Consider the following 20,748-nt stretch of genomic DNA (forward strand, 5'->3'; position numbering starts at 1 on the left):
TTTACATTTCATATCATATACACATTCTCTTTGTTGACATATCATCAAACATTTATAATCTTTCCAATACGACTAATGAACAATTTCCTCACCATTGTTTCTGTTTTATTCCAGAAATTCTGATAATCGGAGCTACAAGATATATCCAGTTTGTAGATTCTGGGATACAAAAGTTCATATTCTCTCTACTATGATGAAATCCGAGGCATGAAATTTTGATAATTAGCACTGGAAGACAAATGTTTCATTCTTTAAGAATATTAAACAGCAAGCATATTATCCTGTTCAATCAGGAATGTTATATTCTAGTAGAATAACTACAACAGAATGCTATGATTTTGTTTAAGAATATTCTACAACAAATGATCTATTGTGTAAGAAGGGGATAAAATTTTGTTATTCTTTAATAATGTTATTTCTTACGTTTTAATAGAATAGTAGCAGGAAGTTTGTTATTTTTTAAGAATGTAATGGCATAAATGAACTTGTTCCCAAGAATATTTAATATTTGTAAGTTAAAACGATTATTCATCCTAAATTCTATAAGAATATTTGATTTCTTGTTAAGTTAAACAACTGCTAAGTTACTAATTAGTCTTTATTAGTTTATGGTTGACATTCTCATATAATATCATTCTAACAGAATATTATTCCGATAGAATAAAATCAGTTATGACTAAAAATTACGTTACAATTAAAATAAAATTAATTTAAAAAAAATCAGATTTTTTAAATTAAGATAAATTAATTATCCCTTAAAATCCGATATTTTCCTTTTAGAATATAGTTTAAATGATTAAAATACCCTTACAATGAAAACTTGGCTGATTATATGATACATGTTATTCCATTGTAATATCATAGACCCTCAAATCATATCTATTAATTCTTTTCATTCATCGGTTCAAAATTGTCCTTACGACCACACAATAGATGTCATCCAGATTATAACCTAGCTATATATATATATATATATATATATATATATATATATATATATATATATATATATATGATTTTTTTACAACAAAGAAATCATATCGAAACAAAATTATGAAAAAAAATGTAAAAAACTAAATTTATGATGAAATTTGAAATCTAGGCCAAAAATGTATATTTTAAACTAAATTTGTAATAAAATTTAACATCCGAGCCAAAAGTGTAATTTTTGAAAGTGGGATAACCTGTTGACCGGATGAAATGATCAAAATAAATACAATTAACAAATTTTGAGACTTAATTGAATAAAAAAAATATACAGTGACTAAATCGATTATTAAGCCAAAATATAAAGACTATGGTTTTTTCTCTGTATTCAAATCAATAGGTTGAGGTAATTGTGTAATTTCTTGTTATTGTTGATCGGGATTAGATGTAAATAGTGATTCTTGATGTAGTTATGGAATATTTATGAAAAATCATTTGTTAAAAAAATGGTGTCTAATGACAAATTAGGGTACTCAAGTGAAAATAACTCTAATATAACCATATAAATAATAATAATAAATAAATAAATAAAATACTTTGAACACGCATATAATAAATGAATCAATCACCAATAGTCTTTGCATGAACAAACACCATCGATGTAACGGTGAAACCTAGTTCTATCACGTACCACAATCTCAATCTCATAAACCTTGGAAGCCAGTTTCATGAAGTTATGACAATCTTCACATACTCTCAGATTCTTAATTATTCGTATACAATCTCCTCTTTTCCTTCTCATTAAACCATAACACAACGCCAACTTCTCACTGTGCCATAAAATCGCCTTTTTCTTCTCTTCTTCCTCCAAATCAACCAAAACACTGCACATATTTGGAGTGTAACCCGCCACCTGTAACTCACTTACCACCTCATCTAACTTACCATATATCTCATCTACATCTTCATGACTCCGATCCGCTGTTAAAAACTCATGTAATTTACCATTCAATTCAATTCTACTACACCCTCGTTGCTTCAAGATTCCCTTATTTTGCATAACTTTCCTCGTTTCCCCAACATTTTCCCATCTCTTTTCTTTGGCGTATATATTCGATAACAGAATATGGGCTCCATCATGATACGGGTCAAGCTCAAGAACACGGTTTGCTGCAAACTCACCGAGTTCAACCTCATTGTGGATCCGACAAGCAGCCATCAAGGAACCCCAGATGACAACATTTGGTGCCATGGGCATCTCCTCAATTACCTCAAGAGCTTCTCTAAGCAAATTGGCTCGACCAAAAAGATCCACCATGCAACCGAAATGCTCACGTTTGGGTGTAATATTGTACTCATTAACCATTGATGTGAACATTTTTTTACCCTCTTGGACTAAACCTCCATGGCTACAAGCATACAACAAAGCCACAAAAGTTACACCATTTGGGTGAACTTTTTGGAGTCTCATTTGATGGAAGAGATCAAGAGCTTTTACAGCTTCTCCATGAACAGCATACGCTCCGATCATGGTGCTCCAGGTAATGACATTTCGCGTATGCATCCTTGCAAAAACTCCTCGGGCCCTCTCCAGGGCTCCACATTTGGCATACATGTCAATAAGTGCATTGTTCACCGCTAATATTTCACCAAATCGATTCCTGTCAACATACGATTGGATTTCGATTGCATGATCGAGAGCGCCTAGATGAGCACAAGCTGAAATCACACTTAGCATGGTGACCTGATCAGGTTTCAGTCCCGAATTTAGCAGTTGCTGAAACAATCCAAGGGCTTCGTGAGGCTCATCTCCCTCTGCATATCCAGAAATCATTGCACTCCAGCAAACCAAGTCTTTTTGAGGCATTTGATCGAACAGTTGGCAGGCAGCCTCGACCTGTCCGTTATTTGAATACCCAGTAATCATGGAAGTTGATACAACTATGTTCTTTGGGGACAGCTCTTTGAATAAACTCTCAGCCATGTCCATTGAGCCACAGCCTGCATACATAATGATGAGTGCGCACTGCAGGTTGTAATCAATTACAACTTTGTTTTCAATGATAAACTCGTGAAATGCTTTCCCGAATTCTAGATTTCCAGCACGGCCACAAGCAGAGAGGACGGTTGAGAAGATCTTTTCATCTGGTTTTATGTTCCATGTTTTCATCTCCTCAATCAAGGGCAACACATTGCTGTAGCTCCCACTTGCGCAATAACTGTTGACAATTTACAAGTTTAAACAATTAGTAATTTCACTCTGATTCTAAAAGAGAAAGCAACAAAGGAGTCATACCCATTAATCATAATATCCCAAGCAACTATATCTCTGTGGGACATTTTATCAAACACCAACCGTGCATCTTCAATGTGTCGGGAGGCGGCATACATTGCAACCAAACCCGTCTGCACATACGGGTCCGATACAAAATCCATTTTTGTAGCGAACCCTTGAAGTTCCATCCCTTCATTTAACGCTGAAATTCTTGTGGACGCCTTGAGAAGCGGTGGCAAGCTAAAACTATCAATAACAAATCCTTGCTCCCTCATCTTGGCGTATGCTAGAAGCGCCTTTTCAGGGTTGCTGCTTCGAGAAAGTTGACGCAAGAATTTATTAGAGAGATGGGGTTCTGGGTTGTGCATTTGATGGAAGACGGATAGAGCGTAGTCGAAGGACGGGGATGATAGGGTGCAGGCGGAGAGGAGGAGTTTGATGAGGAGGGAATTGGAGCGATCAAGGCCAGAGCGGAGGATTTGAGCGTGGACTTGCTTAAGGTGTGAAAGAGAGGAAGCAGCAGAGAGGGAGTTGAAGAGGTTTCGGTTGATGGTGGAAGGGACAATGGGTTGTGGGATGCTGGTCATGGCAATGGCATTCATCATGAATTAGATTTGCTTTTGGTTTAGAAAAGATGATAGCTCAAATTAATGAATTATTATGGCCGGTCCATCGGCTTCTCATGCCCAGCCCCAGGGCGAAAGGATTAACATTGTCCCTACACCACGCAATAAATGCAATTTGACATATCTATCTGAATTGTCAAAAAACAAACAAAATAACATTTTGTATATGAAAAACATGAAATTAATCACAAAATAGCATTGAAGTGAATCTATGCAAAGGATAATTATGTTTAGGATCACAATGGTCTTTTTCTAATAATATAACAGTTTGTTGGAAGCATAATGCTTACAAAATAAATGATAAAGGTTCCCATTATGAATAATTCATTATATATATACAATACAAACACTTTGGGCCAAATACAAAATACAATGGGCTAAGTAAAATAACCTAGACTACAATGAGAATAATACATAAATAGGTATCCGCTAACATCCCCTACAGTTGGATCGGGAGGAGAATTCTGAACGTTCAAACTGGTTCTGAAGTCGTTGAAAAGCTGCGAAGAAAGGCCTTTTTGTAAAGATGTCGGCATACTGAGCGGATGAGGAGACGTGAAAGACGCGGACAACCCCCCTAACAACCAGGTCACAAACAAAATGAACGTCAATCTCTATGTGTTTCGTATGCTGGTGTTGCACTGGGTTATGTGTCATGTACACAGAACTGATGTTGTCATAGTAGACGACTGTGGCTTTGGAGGGAGGGCACCGAAGCTCACCAAGTAAATTACGAACCCAGCAAGTCCCGACAAACGGCGTTGGCAACACCACGATACTCAGCCTCGACACTTGACCGAGAAATAACCCCCAGGCGTTTAGAAGACCAAGAGATCAGATTATCTCCAAGAAAAACACAGTACCCAGATGTGGAGCGACGAGAGACTGGACACCCACCCCGGTCTGCATCAGAGTAGGCACGAAGATCCGATGTGGGAGAGACATGGAGTTGCAAACCATGATCCAAAGTACCACGAATGTAGCGTAAGATACGTTTTAGCGCATGAAGATGAGGCTTTCGGGGATCATGCATGAATAAGCAAATTTGTTGTACTGCATAGGCAATATCTGCTCTAGTAAAGGTGAGGTACTGATGTAACACCCCGTTTATTTAATAAATAAATAAACAAATTACTGAATGAATCGTAGCCCTAAAATTAATAATTATATAGAAAGGTGTTGGTCTCGACGAGTTAACTATCATAATTTTAGAAGGTGGGGGTTAAAGTGTAAAATCCGGACTTAATTTGTAAGTAATATTGAAGACAGGGGATGCTTGGTAATAATTAGGACTCAATATGGAAGGAATTATGGAAGCAAGGGATAAAATGTAAATTCTGGATTTATATTGTAAATATTTATGGAATCAGGGGTTAAAAAGGTAAATTTCGGATTTATTTTAGAAAAGATAAGGGAAGGAGGGACCAATCTTGTCAAAATCGGAAAGAGGTTATATTGGAGACGGGTTTAAACCCGTCACTGGCCTCCCCTCCCATAAACATGGAACCCTAGCCCTAAATGGAGTTACAGCCGCCGCTCTCGCTTCTTCGTCCTCCGGCACCGCACCACCACCTCTGTTGAGGTCGCCAACCACCGGACGCCACCGCCTAGCTCGTTTCCGATCAGCCAACGCGTCACAGCTCCTTGCTTCCGATGAGAACAAGCCGACGACGGGTTCGGGGTGTTTGTTGCAACCGTTCCGCCATCCTCCTCCTCATGTTTCTTCTTCTACGCTTTCTGTCGCCCTTCACAGCTGCTTTTGGCTGTTTCTGGTGCCTTTCCGACTGTCGTGTTTGCCTCTAACTCCGTCCCACAGCAGATAGCCGCCCGCACCACCTTCCTTTATCAGTTGCTCCGGTCGAAGTTCTCCACCCCAAGGCGGACCAGCTGCGTTTGCATCGTGTGTGATAGTGAATAGGTGGGTTGATGTAACATGTTCAGACGTATGGATGTCTAGGTGGCCGGAAGACGCAAGAAAACCACCATGGCAGCCAACCATGGTGGTTGTCGCCGTGAATGCTCTTCTGCCAGTTTCTGCCGCCACCAGCCACCGTGAGAGGTGGCTGTGTATGTATCAAATGGTGTTTATGTGTGTTATTTCGTGTGTGAGGTCGTTTTGTTTGGCCGGAAAATCAAGAACAACCACCACCACCACCACCATGTACCACCGTGTGTGTGTGTGTGTATCTTAGTGAGTGTGTGTGTGTGTGTGTGTTTATTTGAGACTTAGCATTGTAAAATGTAACTAGAAAGAAGAATAATGAAAAGAAACTCATACCACCACTGTGAGATGGTCGCTGCCGCCTCCTGCCGCCACCAACCGCCGTGTTGGGTGGCGGTGTGCTTTTGTTCGCGTGTAGTTGATTTTTGGATGCTTGGACAAAATGGACTAGAAACCCTAACCACCACCGTGAGGTGGTGGCCGCCGCCGTAAGCCGTCATTGACCACCGCTACCCGAGGTGGTAGTGGGTGGTACTCGAGTAGCAAAACCTTAATGGGCCTAGCAAAACCCTAATGGGCCTATTGAAACCCTAATTGACCTAAAGATTTGTTTTTGGGCCTATTGGGCTATGATTGGGTTAGAAACCCTAATTAGGGTTTAGAAAACCCTAATTTTGGAATCATGGGCTTGGACTTATCGGGACCCGCATTTTGGGCTATTGGAATTGGACTATGTATTAAGCCCGATTACAACATATGATTTGTCTAGTAGAGTGATGGACTTCATGGATTAAGTCCTTAATGGGTTAAGTAAGAAACAATTAACCCTAATTGTCATTTTATGTGAAACCGTAATTTCACTTGGGCTTTGTGTTGGGCCTTGGTGAGTGGGCTAATAATGGGCCATCCAAGAACAATCAAATGGAATAGAATATTTAGATGGTCTTTAGGGTAAGGCCCATATGAAGGTTTGGGTCCAATTTGGAATATTGGGCCATAGATGGGCCATAGTTTGCGCCTTAATGATTATATGATATCGGGCAATTAGAATGTCAAATGTTGGACCGGAATAATGGTTGGGCCTTAGGGTAAGACCATGTAAAGGTTTGGGCCCAATTTGGAAAATTGGGTCATATGTTGGGCTTTGAGCCATCGTTGGACTTTTGGGTTGGGCCTTGGGCTTGAATCAAGCCAAGTTAGGGGTAGAGTAGTCTTTTACCCCCAAGCATGGACTTATGGTTATGTGTTGGAACCTAATTATTAATTGGGTGTTATTTTGATGTTGACAGTTCGGGAATCTGTCATCCAGCAGCTGGGGTCGGGTCTGCGGGACTTCAGCAGTGTGAGGTGAGTTACCTTCCAGTTGAAGTGGGTCTACGGCCACAATGCCGACCCACTAGTATGGATTGTTTGTCGAGTAGTTGTCTTTGTGATAATTACTTGGGTTTGTCACTACCTGATATGTTTTATGTGCTAGCGTGATATGATGTTATGTGATAGTGGTAGTAGGGGGAATAGTCCCCGGTTATCGGTCGATAGGGCCGAAGGGGTAATTTAGTACACAGCTATGCTAGACAGATTATGATATATGTGATATGATATTATGTGGTAGTAGTAGGGGTGAAATAGTCCCCGGTTACCGGTCGACAGGACCGAAAGGGTAGGTTGGGCACCCAGATATGCCTGATAGGGGTATGTTGAGCACCTCGGTATGCTCAACAGGGTAGGTCAGGCACCCAGATATCCCTGACATGGGGTAGGTCGGGCACGCCGGTATGCCTGACAGTATGTGATTTGTATGGTATGTGGTATGATGGGGGAACTCACTAAGCTTCGTGCTTACGGTTTACAGTTTTGGTTTTAGGTACTCGTTTTCAAAGGAAAGGAGCCGGCTTGCTCGCAGCGCATCACACTATGTTTTCCGCACATGAGATCTTTGCGATTACACTCTGATATAGTTTTATGATAATATGTTTTGATTATTGACACTTTGGTTTTGACATGAGATATTATTATGAATGTTTTTATACTGTTGGTTTTATATAATAACTTAATTAAAATGAAATTTTTGGTCTTGAATTTTGGGATGTTACAAGTTGGTATCAGAGCCTTGGTTTGAGGGATTCGGGCACACTCTCGGGTGTGTCTGGACTCAAACTAAGGACTTGGTATGAAAATTTTCAAAAGAAAAATCATTTTCTACAAAGAATTTTGAAAAGAATTTGAAAAGAGAAATGAACTTTGAAAAGAACAAGGTGTGTGATGCGTGCAATCAGTCAAGCTCAAGTACGTTTACCCCAAGATACCCATACTTGTTATGTTACGATATGATATGATTATGAGAACTGCATGCTAGATTAGGGCTAAGGATCTAGGAAGGATGCCTTATATGCCTATTGTATGTGCTTGTAGACTTGCATGCTAGTACCACTACAAGAAAAATGCGATTTTGCTACGGAAGGAATCCGTTGCGAAAAGCTGAAATTCCATTGCAAAAGACGAATAGCGACAGAATTTGCAACGACCTATTTCCGTCCCTAAAAACGCCGTAGCGAGGGGTTTGCAACGGAAACGATAATTTCGTCGCAATTGTGACAACGGAATGAAATCCGTGGTAGATGGTATTTCGTCGTGTATTCCGTAGTAGGTTTCCATCAAAAATTTTGTGGTAGTTCTTCCGTCACAAATTCCGTTGTAGTTAATCCCTAGCAAAATCCGTGGTGATGAATCCCTAGCAAAATCCGTGGTGATGAATCCCTAGCTAAATCCGTGGTGATGAATCCCTAGCTAAGTCCGTGGTGATGAATCCCTAGCAAATTCCGTTTGATCACTTCCTAGCAAATTCCGTGGTCATGAATCCCTAGCAATTTTAGTGGTGTATATATTATATACCAGATTCAATATGGACCGATGGATAATTGATTTATAAATTATATCCAAATAATTTTGTAGTAATATATGAAAAACAAAAAAACAAAAAAAATCATAACCATCATATCATAAAATAACGAAATAATTATTTATTACATTGAAAAAAGAAAGTTGCTACTCTAAAATACATAATCTTCAATAAACATATATCAACCTACTACTCTTGTTGTTTTGTAAAGCCATTAATAAGATCCAATGCTGTTTGAAGTTGTTTTTCAAGATACCCGACCCTTGCTTTGTTTTCCTCTTGTTGGGCGTTCATCATTTCTTTAAGCTCTTCGTTTTACTGTTGTTGTTTAGCAACAAGCTCCCTCATTTATTCTATTTCATCATTTTTTTTCCAGAATGTAAGTTACATTCGTTTTATCATTCCTATTGGGAACCGCCTTTGCAAAAGAGCCTAATCCATAAAGTCTTCTTTTTTTATCATGACCACCTACAACAGCATAAAATAGCTTGTCCTCCTCAAATTCAACACCTTCAGCTTCCAACTCTTCCCGTTTTTCTGTATAGGCCGCCTACAAAATAAAAATATTATAAGTTAAAAGATATCAAATTTAGGAATGATATTATGGAGTAGCTACAATATAAAAGTTAATTTAAACTGAAATGAATATTACATGAATTTGTCTATCGTTTTCATTTGTGAAAGTGACTCCATCATGATTCTTAGTGTGTGTATACAGGAACAATTCACTATGGGGTGGCTCATGTCCTAATTTCCTCTTCTGCATAAATACCATATAAAAAGTCAAATATACAGATAAACATATGCAAACATTGATACGATGTACCATTTAAAAAATTACCAAATCAGAAGCTATCTTCAAATGACATGCGGATCCAGCGTTATGTGTGGGGTTTGCTACTCCATCAGCCACACCGTTACGCCTATTCTTCTTGTTCTGCTCAGATTTTAGCTTGTATTCTTCTATATTCCATTTTAATTGCCAGGAGTTCCAGACTTCCTGTGGAATATGAGCTGGTTTAAATCCATGTTTGTTTCTTTTTGGGCTCCTCATGTTGAAGAGATATTGACCATAACTTTGTGCCGCTTTCCTTGCCCAAGCTTGCCTCACCAGCGAGTCTATTGTCTCATCCCAACAACATTTTTTCTACACATTAACAATATAAACATAAGTTGAAGTGTAAATGTTTACCAAACAAAAATATATCACTTATAGTTACCTGAAACTCCTCCCAATATAAGTCGCACATTTCTTTGCTTACTTGTGCCCAAGCGTACCCTTCTGGATCTACTCTTTGTTTAAAGGACCGACTAATAACGTGTGCACAAGGGCCTGGTGGCATTAGCCTGCAAGTAATCATGTGATGTGTTTAGTTATGAATTGATATGTAGGTGTAAACCAAAATTTAATACATAAAAAAAAGTTGTAATTAAGATTTGAATTGGTAACTCATGTATTTTTCCAAACATGAACATTAAAACGTCCATATGGTCCACAATCTTCAGAGGAATTGTTTTCACCTTCTACACTTTCCACTACAGATCCATTCATGGGTGGTTGTGTTGTGATGGGGTAGATTCTGGGATAGGTGTTGTTGATGGGGTATATTTTGGGGTAGGTGTTGGGATAGATGTATATGTTGAGGATGTGGTAGTTCCTTTACTTAAGGAGGGTGTGGTAGTTATTGTAGTTGTGGAGGATGGTAGTGTAGATGCAGGTTTTGAGGTTGTGGTAGTAGATATAGGTGTTGATGATGTGGTACTGGGTGTTGGTGTTGAGGATGGTTTAGATGATGTAGGTTCTAAAGTTTTCGTTATTGATGTTTGTGTTGATGATTGTATTGTTCCAGTTTCTGAAGTTTTAAATGTTTTTTCTAAGGAGGGTGTGGATGTTTTAAGTGATATCGAGGAAGTGGTAGTCATGGGTGATGTTAATGATATAGGTTTAGGGGTTTTGTTGGTAGATGTTATAGGTGCTTTGGATATGGTTGTTGGTATTGGCAAGTCGATTTCTTCATCTTGTAAGTGTCTGTTTATGAATTTTGCAGCAGAAATCCTGTTGCGTTTCATAACTTGTGGTGCAATGAATTTAGTTGGCTTCACACTGGATGCTCCTTTTGCTTTCGAGGTCGACATCTTTCTGACACAAACAATAAAAATAAATTATATATGAAGGCATTACTTTGCATGCAAACTATTGAATACAATCAAAACCAATTTACATGAAGATGATCAGAGAACAAAAATGATCGATCATCACGACAACAGTAAATTAAATTAAAATAAATTTTAGATGAGTGACAACCTATATCGCCAAAGTCAGTGCACAAACGTATAACGAACAAAGATTTCGAGCAATAAACCGCCGGAGATGATGATTACAGAAAATGTAAACCCTATTTATAATCAGTAACTAATTACCCTAATATGCAGCATAAATGTATGTAGGTTGGAGGGAAAGGAAATGAGAAATACTTTGAACCTCCGCTAATAAAAAATTCGAACTGTGCTAATTACCGCTAAATATTTAGTAATTCAAATTTATTTAAAGTAGCTACAGATTGATAGATAGGATATATACATATAAATAACGTCAAGAAAGAACATAGAGTAACGATGTGTTCATAGTATAATTTTAACTTAAAATTATACACGAGGACTAAACATTAAAAAACTATACCTCTTTATGCTTTTCTAATTAAACCGAAATTTATATACAAAAGACGTACGGGTCATGTCAATATATATTGTAGTGGCTTATTGTGTCCATCGTTGACATATGGGCCATTGGTCAACATGGTAGTTGCTTAAGGTGTCCATGGTTGACATATGGATGACATATGGGCCATTGGTCAACATGGTTGTTGCTTATGGTGTCCATGGTTGACATATGGATGACATATGGGCCATTGGTCAACATGGTAGTTTCTTAAGATGTCCATGGTTGACATATGGATGACATATGGGCCATTGGTCAACATGGTTGTTGCTTATGGTGTCCATGGTTGACATATGGTTGACATATAGGCCATTGGTCAACATGGTAGTTGATTATGGTGTCCATGGTTGACATATGGATGACATATGGGCCATTGGTCAACATGGTTGTTGCTTATGGTGTCCATGGTTGACATATGGGCCATTGGTCAACATGGTAGTTTATTATGGTGTCCATGGTTGACATATGGATGATATATAGGCCATTGGTCAACATGGTAGTTGATTATGGTGTCCATGGTTGACATATGGGCCATTGGTCAACATGGTAGTTGATTATGGTGTCCATGGTTGACATATGGTTGACAGATGGGCCATTGGTCAACATGGTAGTTGATTATGGTGTCCATGGTTGACATATGGGCCATTGGTCAACATGGTAGTTGATTATGGTGTCCATGGTTGACATATAGGTGACATATGGGCCATTGGTTAACATGGTAGTTGATTATGGTGTCCATGGTTGACATATGGGCCATTGGTCAACATGGTAGTTGATTATGGTGTCCATGGTTGACATATGGATGACATATGGGCCATTTGTCAACATGGTAGTTGCTTATGGTGTCCATGGTTGACATATGGATGACATATGGGCCATTGGTCAACATGGTAGTTGATTAAGGTGTCCATGGTTGACATATGGATGACATATGGGCCATTGGTCAAAATGGTAGTTGATTATGGTGTCCATGGTTGACATATGGGCCATTGGTCAACATGGTAGTTCATTATGGTGTCCATGGTTGACATATGGGCCATTGGTCAACATGGTAGTTGATTATGGTGTCCATGGTTGACATATGGATGACATATGGGCCATTGGTCAACATGGTTATTGCTTATGGTGTCCATGGTTGACATATGGGCTATTGGTCAACATGGTAGTTGATTTTGGTGTCCATGGTTGACACATGGATGACATATGGGCCATTGGTCAACATGGTAGTTGATTAAGGTGTCCATGGTTGACATATGGGCCATTGGTCAACATGGTAGTTGCTTATGGTGTCCATGGTTGACATATGGATGACATATGGGCCATTGGTCAACATGGTAGTTGATTAAGGTGTCCATGGTTGACATATGGATGACATATGGGCCATTGGTCAACATGGTAGTTGCTTATGGTGTTCATGGTTGACATATGAATGACATATGGGCCATTGGTCAACATGGTAGTTGATTAAGGTGTCCATGGTTGACATATGGATGAAATATGGGCCATTGGTCAACATGGTAGTTGATTATGGGGTCCATGGTTGACATATGGGCCATTGGTCAACATGGTAGTTGATTATGGTGTCCATGGTTGACATATGGGCCATTGGTCAACATGGTAGTTGATTATGGTGTCCATGGTTGACATATGGATGACATATGGGCCATTAGTCCACATGGTTGTTGCTTATGGTGTCCATGGTTGACATATGGGCCATTGGTCAACATGGTAGTTGATTATGGTGTCCATGGTTGACATATGGATGACATATGGGCCATTGGTCAACATGGTAGTTGATTTGGTGTCCATGGTTGACATATGGATGGCATATGGGCCATTGGTCAACATGGTTGTTGCTTATGGTGTCCATGGTTGACATATGGATGACATATGGGCCATTGGTCAACATATATCGTTTGTGCCGGTTGTGTATTAAAATTTAAAATTTTCAAATACTTAATTTTGTAGGAAATATTAATTTTTTAAATAATTTTATTAATAATTTAGGGTCCCCGATTAATCCCTGCTGAGTCTGATTGATCGCTTATCGCCAGTCGACCGCCAAGCTACCGACGAACGATTTTTACAACCTTGATTAATTAAAATAGAAATTGATTTTTCTTTTAAATATGAGTTTTTACAAGAATACCCTTACTAATTAAATACGAGTCATTGTATGTATTAGGATAATTTGGTCATTTTGTAATGGAACATCTTCTAGGCGCCATAATGTTTTCCGACGAAACACGTTGTTTTAGTTCTTCACTCTGAAATTCAGTCACTTTGAAACATCCCCAACTTAAAAATTCCGACAGACAAAAAACCCTAAAATCAATTTCGCAGAATCGTTATCTTAGTGAATGTTTATTATTATGGAAGCCAGTACTTCATCTAAGATTCAATCAAGAAATCAAACGAAATCGCTATCAGACATGCCATTTGAAGTGATGGAGAAAATAATAGTCGACTTGGCAAAAATTTCAGCAGCCGAGGCTTTCAGGATAAAGAGTGTGTAAGTTTTGCCTTTGATCATTCTATTTCACAAGTGTATTTGAGTTGTCTTTACATTATCGAGTGAATATTGTGTTTCGTTTGCAGTTGCAGATTCTTCAAGGAGGCAGGAAAAACGGATGAAGTATATAAACATATGGAGTTAGATGGATTCCGATTTCGTGTTTGCTCTGACCAAAAACATACAGTTGTCAATAAATACATAGAGATGAGAAACCCAAATATTCTATTCAGGAATGGATTGGTACGTTGTTGTATATATGCATAGTAGTAATTAATCTGTTACTTGTTTTGCATAACTTTAACTAGAAATTATGTGTTTAATGTTTTTTTCAGATGAAGTTATTTTTCTTAGAAGCTGAACTGTAGTGGTGTTGATTATGATGGCATGTGCGGAATTAGAAAGATCTAGTGAATCATCATGTAAAATCAAGAACACAAAGAGTAAATAAATCTTTTTAAGCTCATATTAGATCTAGAAAGGATATACAAATAGGTTTGTACACAATTTCTCTCTCTAGTCTAACACTCCAAAATGGTTCCTTTCATAATGGGAGTCACTCACTTCCTATTTATAGGAAAGACTCAACCCATTTACACATACAAGAGGGTAAGCCTAAAACACTACATCCAAGAGTGACTTTGCACCCTAACATTCTCCCCCTCAAAGTTAGGATTGGATGTCCGGCTTCAATCTCCAACGAGCAAACGCGATCAAGACCAAACTCCCCCTCGAAGTAACACCGGTCTTCAAATCCGCAAATGAATATTCGACAAACCCGAGAAGCTTCGAATACCCATCATTCTCCCCCTTTTTATAATCAAAAAATGATTATAAAACCCACTAAGGGTGAGAAGCGCCCGAGGAATAGTCTTCACGATACTCCCCCTTGATGTGTACCAAAAATGAATCACCAAAAATCTTGCATGGAAAAACAATCACGAAAAAGCCACAAAATTTTTTTCAATTTATGAAAATTTTTGACTTTTTGAGTGAAAGTTGCAAGATTTTTCAAAAACCGGGTAAAAATCGTCACTTTCTGAATTCTGTAGGGACCTGTTGCGCCAAAAACAGCCAAATATGCGAAACTCTAGCCCATTTGCGAAACTGGGCTTAAAGCGTAAATTCACACAAACTGCAGGGACCAGAAATGAAAAATCTTCATTTTCTCAACTTTATAACACTATTTTCGACTTTGGGTATAAACTGCCAAAATGTCGAAACTTCAGGTGCAATTTTCGAAACATCTTCACAAGGCATCCAAAATTTCGAAAATAAGTCCTTATGGAGTTAATGTGCCATGTTTTCGAAAGTTCAGGGACCCAATTCGAAACATTTTGTTTTCTTCCCCAATTCACGTTATACAGATCGATCGCTTCGTACGTTTCTTACAAACGCTTCGTACGAAAATCTCAGGCACCAAGTTCTTCCCTTCGTACGAAATCAATTTCGTCCCTTCGTACGAAACCTTCAGGCACGCACAAAACTTTCTCTCTCCTCTTTGTTAGTTCAGTGAGGCAAATCAACCATTCGAACCTTAATACCCGACTCCAAAATCTTCCTTCCCTTCGAAACATTGAAATTAAAACACCAGTTGACATCTAACGAATCAACTGTAAACCCTCGAAATCACAATCAATATCAAAATCCAAACGCATCGACATCAAAGTTTCGTTCAATTGTCGACTGTAAAACCATTCACTTAACACCATGGCTCTGCTTTTTCTTTCAAATTAAGCCTTACCAAATCACGACTTCTTCGTTATCAGTACTTCATAACACAAATCAAACTCAATTTTTCGTTAGACATTCCAAGAGCAATAGGAACCCAGTCGATCCATCGAAATCTAACCCATAGCTTTCGAAATTAGATTACAGATGATCATTCATGACCCGTTCCCAATTCACGACTTTCGACACTCAACTCCAATTGACATACAAACCTTTGAAATTTGTCTTTTTCCCAGTCGACTTCCATTATTAAACCAACATCATCAATCGAATTCCAAACATCACACCAGTTCGTGAACAAATTTCATCAACCATTCGCTCATAGTGCTTACATGTTCCAAAATCGACTATAGACCAAAGCTTCAATCATTCGTTCTTCGTTTTCATTACAATCAAACACAAATACTATCGCCTCGTTAACAAAACTCATCAGTATCCAACTTTCGAAATCAATCGATATCCAAAATCGATGATGCCTTTCGAATCTAAAATCGATTAACCCAATATATCGATTTCAACATCAACGAATGAACATCCCTGAGTTCGTGAGTCTCAGTTCGTTTTTCAAGCAAACCACAAACAAATCCAAAATTATGAATCGACCTTAAATGCTTCGATTTCAAATCCAGTTCAGTTTCCAAACCATCTTCCAACTTCGTTTCCAGATTAATCAAGATCAAACTTTGACTTTTACTTTGACTTTTCAAATCAGACAAGAGCAAGTGGAATCAACAATCGAAATCGACTCCAAAGAAAATTAATTCATTCGATTTGAACTCATCACCAATCACCATTTCAATATCGATTGCAATCTTAACCATTCGATTTCAATATCACAAACGAACTAAGCATTGAAAATCGACTATCGATTTCATATTAACATCTCCAAACTTGATTCCAAATTGACTTAGATGGTGAAATCGATCAAGAATAAGAAAAATAAAAACAATTTGATTTTGTTTGCTTGATTTGGATGCTGATGATGAAAATAAGATATCTTTTATCAAACGAGAGTCATCTGACGAAGATAATAAGAACTGATCGACAAATAGTACCAGACTCAAATGATATGGGCTAAACAAAAATTAAGAGAAGTCTAATTGGGCTGATGATATGAATAGAAATTACTTTGAAAATTTGGGCTACAAAAGATTAGTTCATGAACAGTGATGGATTTCATATGTGTTTGGAAATATAACCAACAAATTTCGAAAGAAAAAAATATGAACAGTGAATTTCGATTTTGGTTTTGATTTTTGTAATTTTGATCTAAACAAAAATAATTGGATCAACTATGGGGTTGAAGCGGATTAGATCCAATGAAGCAAATCGATCAAAAACGAAAAACGTAAAATACGACTCGAAATCATGGACGTTTTGGAATCCATTTGAGAATTTGAGATACCTTTTTGACGAATCGAGTTCCATTTTCAACGAACGAATCAAATTTAGAAGAATTTGGTTCTTTTGTCGGAACGAGAAAATCTCCAATTTGAACATTGTACCACCCACGATGCATGTTGTACAACTCGTTCTTCGTGTTCTTCGTGTTCTTCAACGATCTATGAACATCTTCAAAAGAACCACCAACACATTTGGGTTTTGACTTCAAATTCAATGCAACATTTGGAGATTGTTGCTTTGGAACCCAAATTTGTTTAACGGATTTCGGCTTCACAACATTTGACGATTTTTGTGAGTAAACCCGCTTGTTTTTGCGATTGATCTTCTTCTTCTTTTTCTTTCTCATCTTTTTGCATCTTGAAGACTTGACTTCATGAACAAACCCACTTTCCACAACTTCAACATTGTGAATTTGAATAAAATCTTTTGGAGTTTGATACTTGTGAATTTCTTGGATCATCGGCTTCCGATAAGGAATCATTCCTTCAAACGAATCACAAGAACACAAAATATCATCGGTTTGAACTCCAATCGAGCAAAAAACTTTTTCATCATAAGAATCAACTTGAACTCCTTTTTCTTGAACATCATGAACATCCGGGTAAGAAGCAAGAACATTATCACCATATTTGCATTCATCAAGACTAATTCCTTCAATTACTTCACCATCTTTCTTCTTCTTCCTTCTTTCATGATAAGTTGTTACCAAACGATCAAGCAACACCTTATGATTATCATGATCTATAGGATAGCCATTGAACTTTCCACATTCACATTTCTCCTTAGAAATGTGTGCTTTTCGCTTAAAATACCCGGTTACAAAACAATTGAGAAGTCCTTCAAAAGTGAATGACCATGGACGATCCTCTACAAACCAATTTTCATAAATTGTTTCTTCCATTTTTGATCAATCTATAAGATATTGGGTTTTTCTAGAGAGAGAGAGTGAATATGAACCAAATTGTAGTGAGAGAAAGTGGTACAAACAAGTATTCTAGAGAGAGAAAATCGAATTATGGATCAAATCAAGGAAAAATTCGATTTCTAGAACACAAAACACTCTCTAAACACGAAGATTAATAAGATCATGAAGAATCACCAAATCTAGATAGCCATCAAGGATCAATTCTTGATCTAATCAAGAACACCCGCTCTGATACCAATTGTAGTGGTGTTGATTATGATGGCATGTGCGGAATTAGAAAGATCTAGTGAATCATCATGTAAAATCAAGAACACAAAGAGTAAATAAATCTTTTTAAGCTCATATTAGATCTAGAAAGGATATACAAATGGGTTTGTACACAATTTCTCTCTCTAGTCTAACACTCCAAAATGGTTCCTTTCATAATGGGAGTCACTCACTTCCTATTTATAGGAAAGACTCAACCCATTTACACATACAACAGGGTAAGCCTAAAACACTACATCCAAGAGTGACTTTGCACCCTAACATGAACATGAAGGGAAAACGATGCTTGAAGAAGCATCTGCATTGGGACATTTGGATTCAACATTTGTCCTGGGAATGATGTTGATGGCTGAAGGGAGACATAGGAAGCACAAAGCTTTGGACATGTTGAACAATGCTTACCGCAGAGCAAAAGGTAAGTGGAATCTTAGAGCAACTTTTTCTAAGGTTCATCTCCACTTAAATAGGGAGGGGAGGAAACATGTACACTTCCATGGCTTCCATAGATCTTGTGCATTGCATAACTCTGTAGATAGTGTGTCAGACGCTTTTGTGAATGGATACAAATGGGTGTTTATGTGTGACATTTGTTTATGGGATGCTTGTTTCGTTAGGTTTTCTAGGGAGTTTGGTATAATTTATGAGTAGTTTGTTGATATGTACTTTCATATTATGACAATTAATGCTATGTAGATTCTTTTGGTTTAATATAAGGGACTAAATGAGTTAAAGTTTGGAATGATGTTTGAATGATGTTTAAATAATGTTTGAAATTTGAATAATGTATTTTGGACTTTTAATATTAGTGTTTATATTGTATTGTGATTATAGTTGTATGTAGCAAATGTTTGTTCTTTCCTAGTACTAAATACATATAAAATACATTTGTAAATGCATAAACAAACATGTATTTTATTTTGGACTTGGTAATTTGGTTTAATATCAACTAGTGGAGTACCCATGCTTTTCATAAGGTAAAATTGTAAAGGAATAAACATATGGACTAAATAAGTTTACTATTAAAATCTTTTTCCACTTTTAATATGTATATTAGTACATGAATATATACTAGTAATTTGGTGAAATGTTAATACAAATGTATTACATTATGGATTATGATATATATGTTATTTGTGTCTTTTTCATTTTAACAATCAAAAGTCCAATATTACCTAGCTATAAAAGGCTATAATATTTAAATATGTGTTTTGACACAAATACCCTTAGTATTCACATATTTGGAATGATTTCAGGGGCAATTTGGTCTTTTTGCACTCTAAATTGTTAAGGCGCCATCATACATCTGACGTCACGCCGGCGTTCCAGTTCTTCAACCATTCATAACATCTCAAGTTCTCAAAAACGATTTTCTCCGATAATAGAGACTCATGTACTACTCTCGACCAAATCAACATAAAGTAAGTTTTTTTCCATACCCTGTTACACTGTCTTTCATACTTACGCTTAATTTTTAAAAAAAGAAATTGAAATCAACTAATCGAATGTGTATTTTGTAAGTAGAATGTCGAATACTAGAAGTCGCCTTTCGTTAGATGATCTCCCACTGGAGCTTTTGAGTCGGATATTTATAGTATTAGGGTCAGAATCTGCGAAAGACATCGTCTCTGCAAGACTTTGGTAATTATCAATAAACATCAACTAATGAATGTATATTTGATTAAATAAAACTTTATTTGTTTGTTATTTACTGTGTATTTAAATTTTTGAAGTTCAAAGAAGATGTATGAAGCAGGGGGTGATCCTCAAGTGTACGGAACAACATGCATTGACATGTTTGAAGGAATGGGTCCCAAAACTCTAAAAGCTGATTCATTTATACGCACATGTGCATTGCATAATAACATTAAAGCCATTTATAGACAAGGAATTGTATGTGTAATTTTAGTGATTATATATAATCTAAATATACCATTTATTAATATTTTGTGTCATAGATGTTATATATTGATATTGTTATTCTGTCAACAGGATGAGTGCTTTTATTATGGCAATTTTGATTTAGGATTGACTTTGTTGAGAAAAGTAGCAGATGAAGATCATCTTGAGGCAATTTATTTGCTTGGAATGATCTACATTTCAAGAGGGTCTCGTCAATGTGATGAAGGTATGTATATATGGTATATATGCAAATTAAATTATATATATAGTTAATTAAGGCATGTTTGTAGTTTGGGGTTAGTATTTAGTTGTGTTGTGTTGTATAATATTTACTATTTTATTGAAAAGGATACATTGGATTAATTGATGGATATTTTAATGTGTAGGTTTACAATTACTTGATGCCTATTTTGGCTGGGCAGTTCCGGATGATGGGGAGTACAAGGGTGTTGTTGATAGTGCCAAAGAGTTGTTGCGGGCTATTGATGTTGTTTATAGACTTACAACGAATAACATCACATTCCAATGTCAAGACCCACGTTATTCTGTTAAAGGTGCATTGGCAATAGGCCATGAAGAGGATGAGGATCGACAAAGATATTGCACGGTTTGTCGTTGGTAT

At 37.3% G+C, this 20,748-nt stretch overlaps 1 protein-coding gene across 1 annotated transcript; it reads right to left on the bottom strand.

Moving 5' to 3' along the window:
- Positions 1-1,511: 1,511 nt before the first annotated feature.
- On the bottom strand, positions 1,512-3,970 carry LOC145135594 (Pentatricopeptide repeat (PPR) superfamily protein). The gene is made up of 2 exons (XM_079069845.1): positions 3,224-3,970; positions 1,512-3,146 (listed from the first exon to the last, which is right to left on the bottom strand). The coding sequence occupies exons 1-2, from the start codon at positions 3,805-3,807 to the stop codon at positions 1,553-1,555; spliced, it is 2,178 nt and encodes a 725-aa protein (XP_078925971.1). The 5' UTR covers positions 3,808-3,970; the 3' UTR covers positions 1,512-1,552.
- Positions 3,971-20,748: the final 16,778 nt, after the last annotated feature.

Source organism: Lactuca virosa, chromosome 9 (genome assembly GCF_052849685.1).
Source record: "Lactuca virosa cultivar CGN04683 chromosome 9, Lactuca_virosa_CGN04683_v6, whole genome shotgun sequence".
In the NCBI taxonomy this organism is placed as follows: Eukaryota; Viridiplantae; Streptophyta; class Magnoliopsida; order Asterales; family Asteraceae; genus Lactuca; species Lactuca virosa.

What these genes read in the sequence shown, in the direction of transcription:
- LOC145135594 (XM_079069845.1), bottom strand. Translation starts at nt 3,807, where the DNA reads ATGATGAATGCCATTGCCATGACCAGCATCCCACAACCCATTGTCCCT. An exon ending in TGGGATATTATGATTAATGG is followed by an intron (nt 3,147 to 3,223) that starts GTATGACTCCTT and finishes AATTGTCAACAG; the next exon opens with TTATTGCGCAAGTGGGAGCT.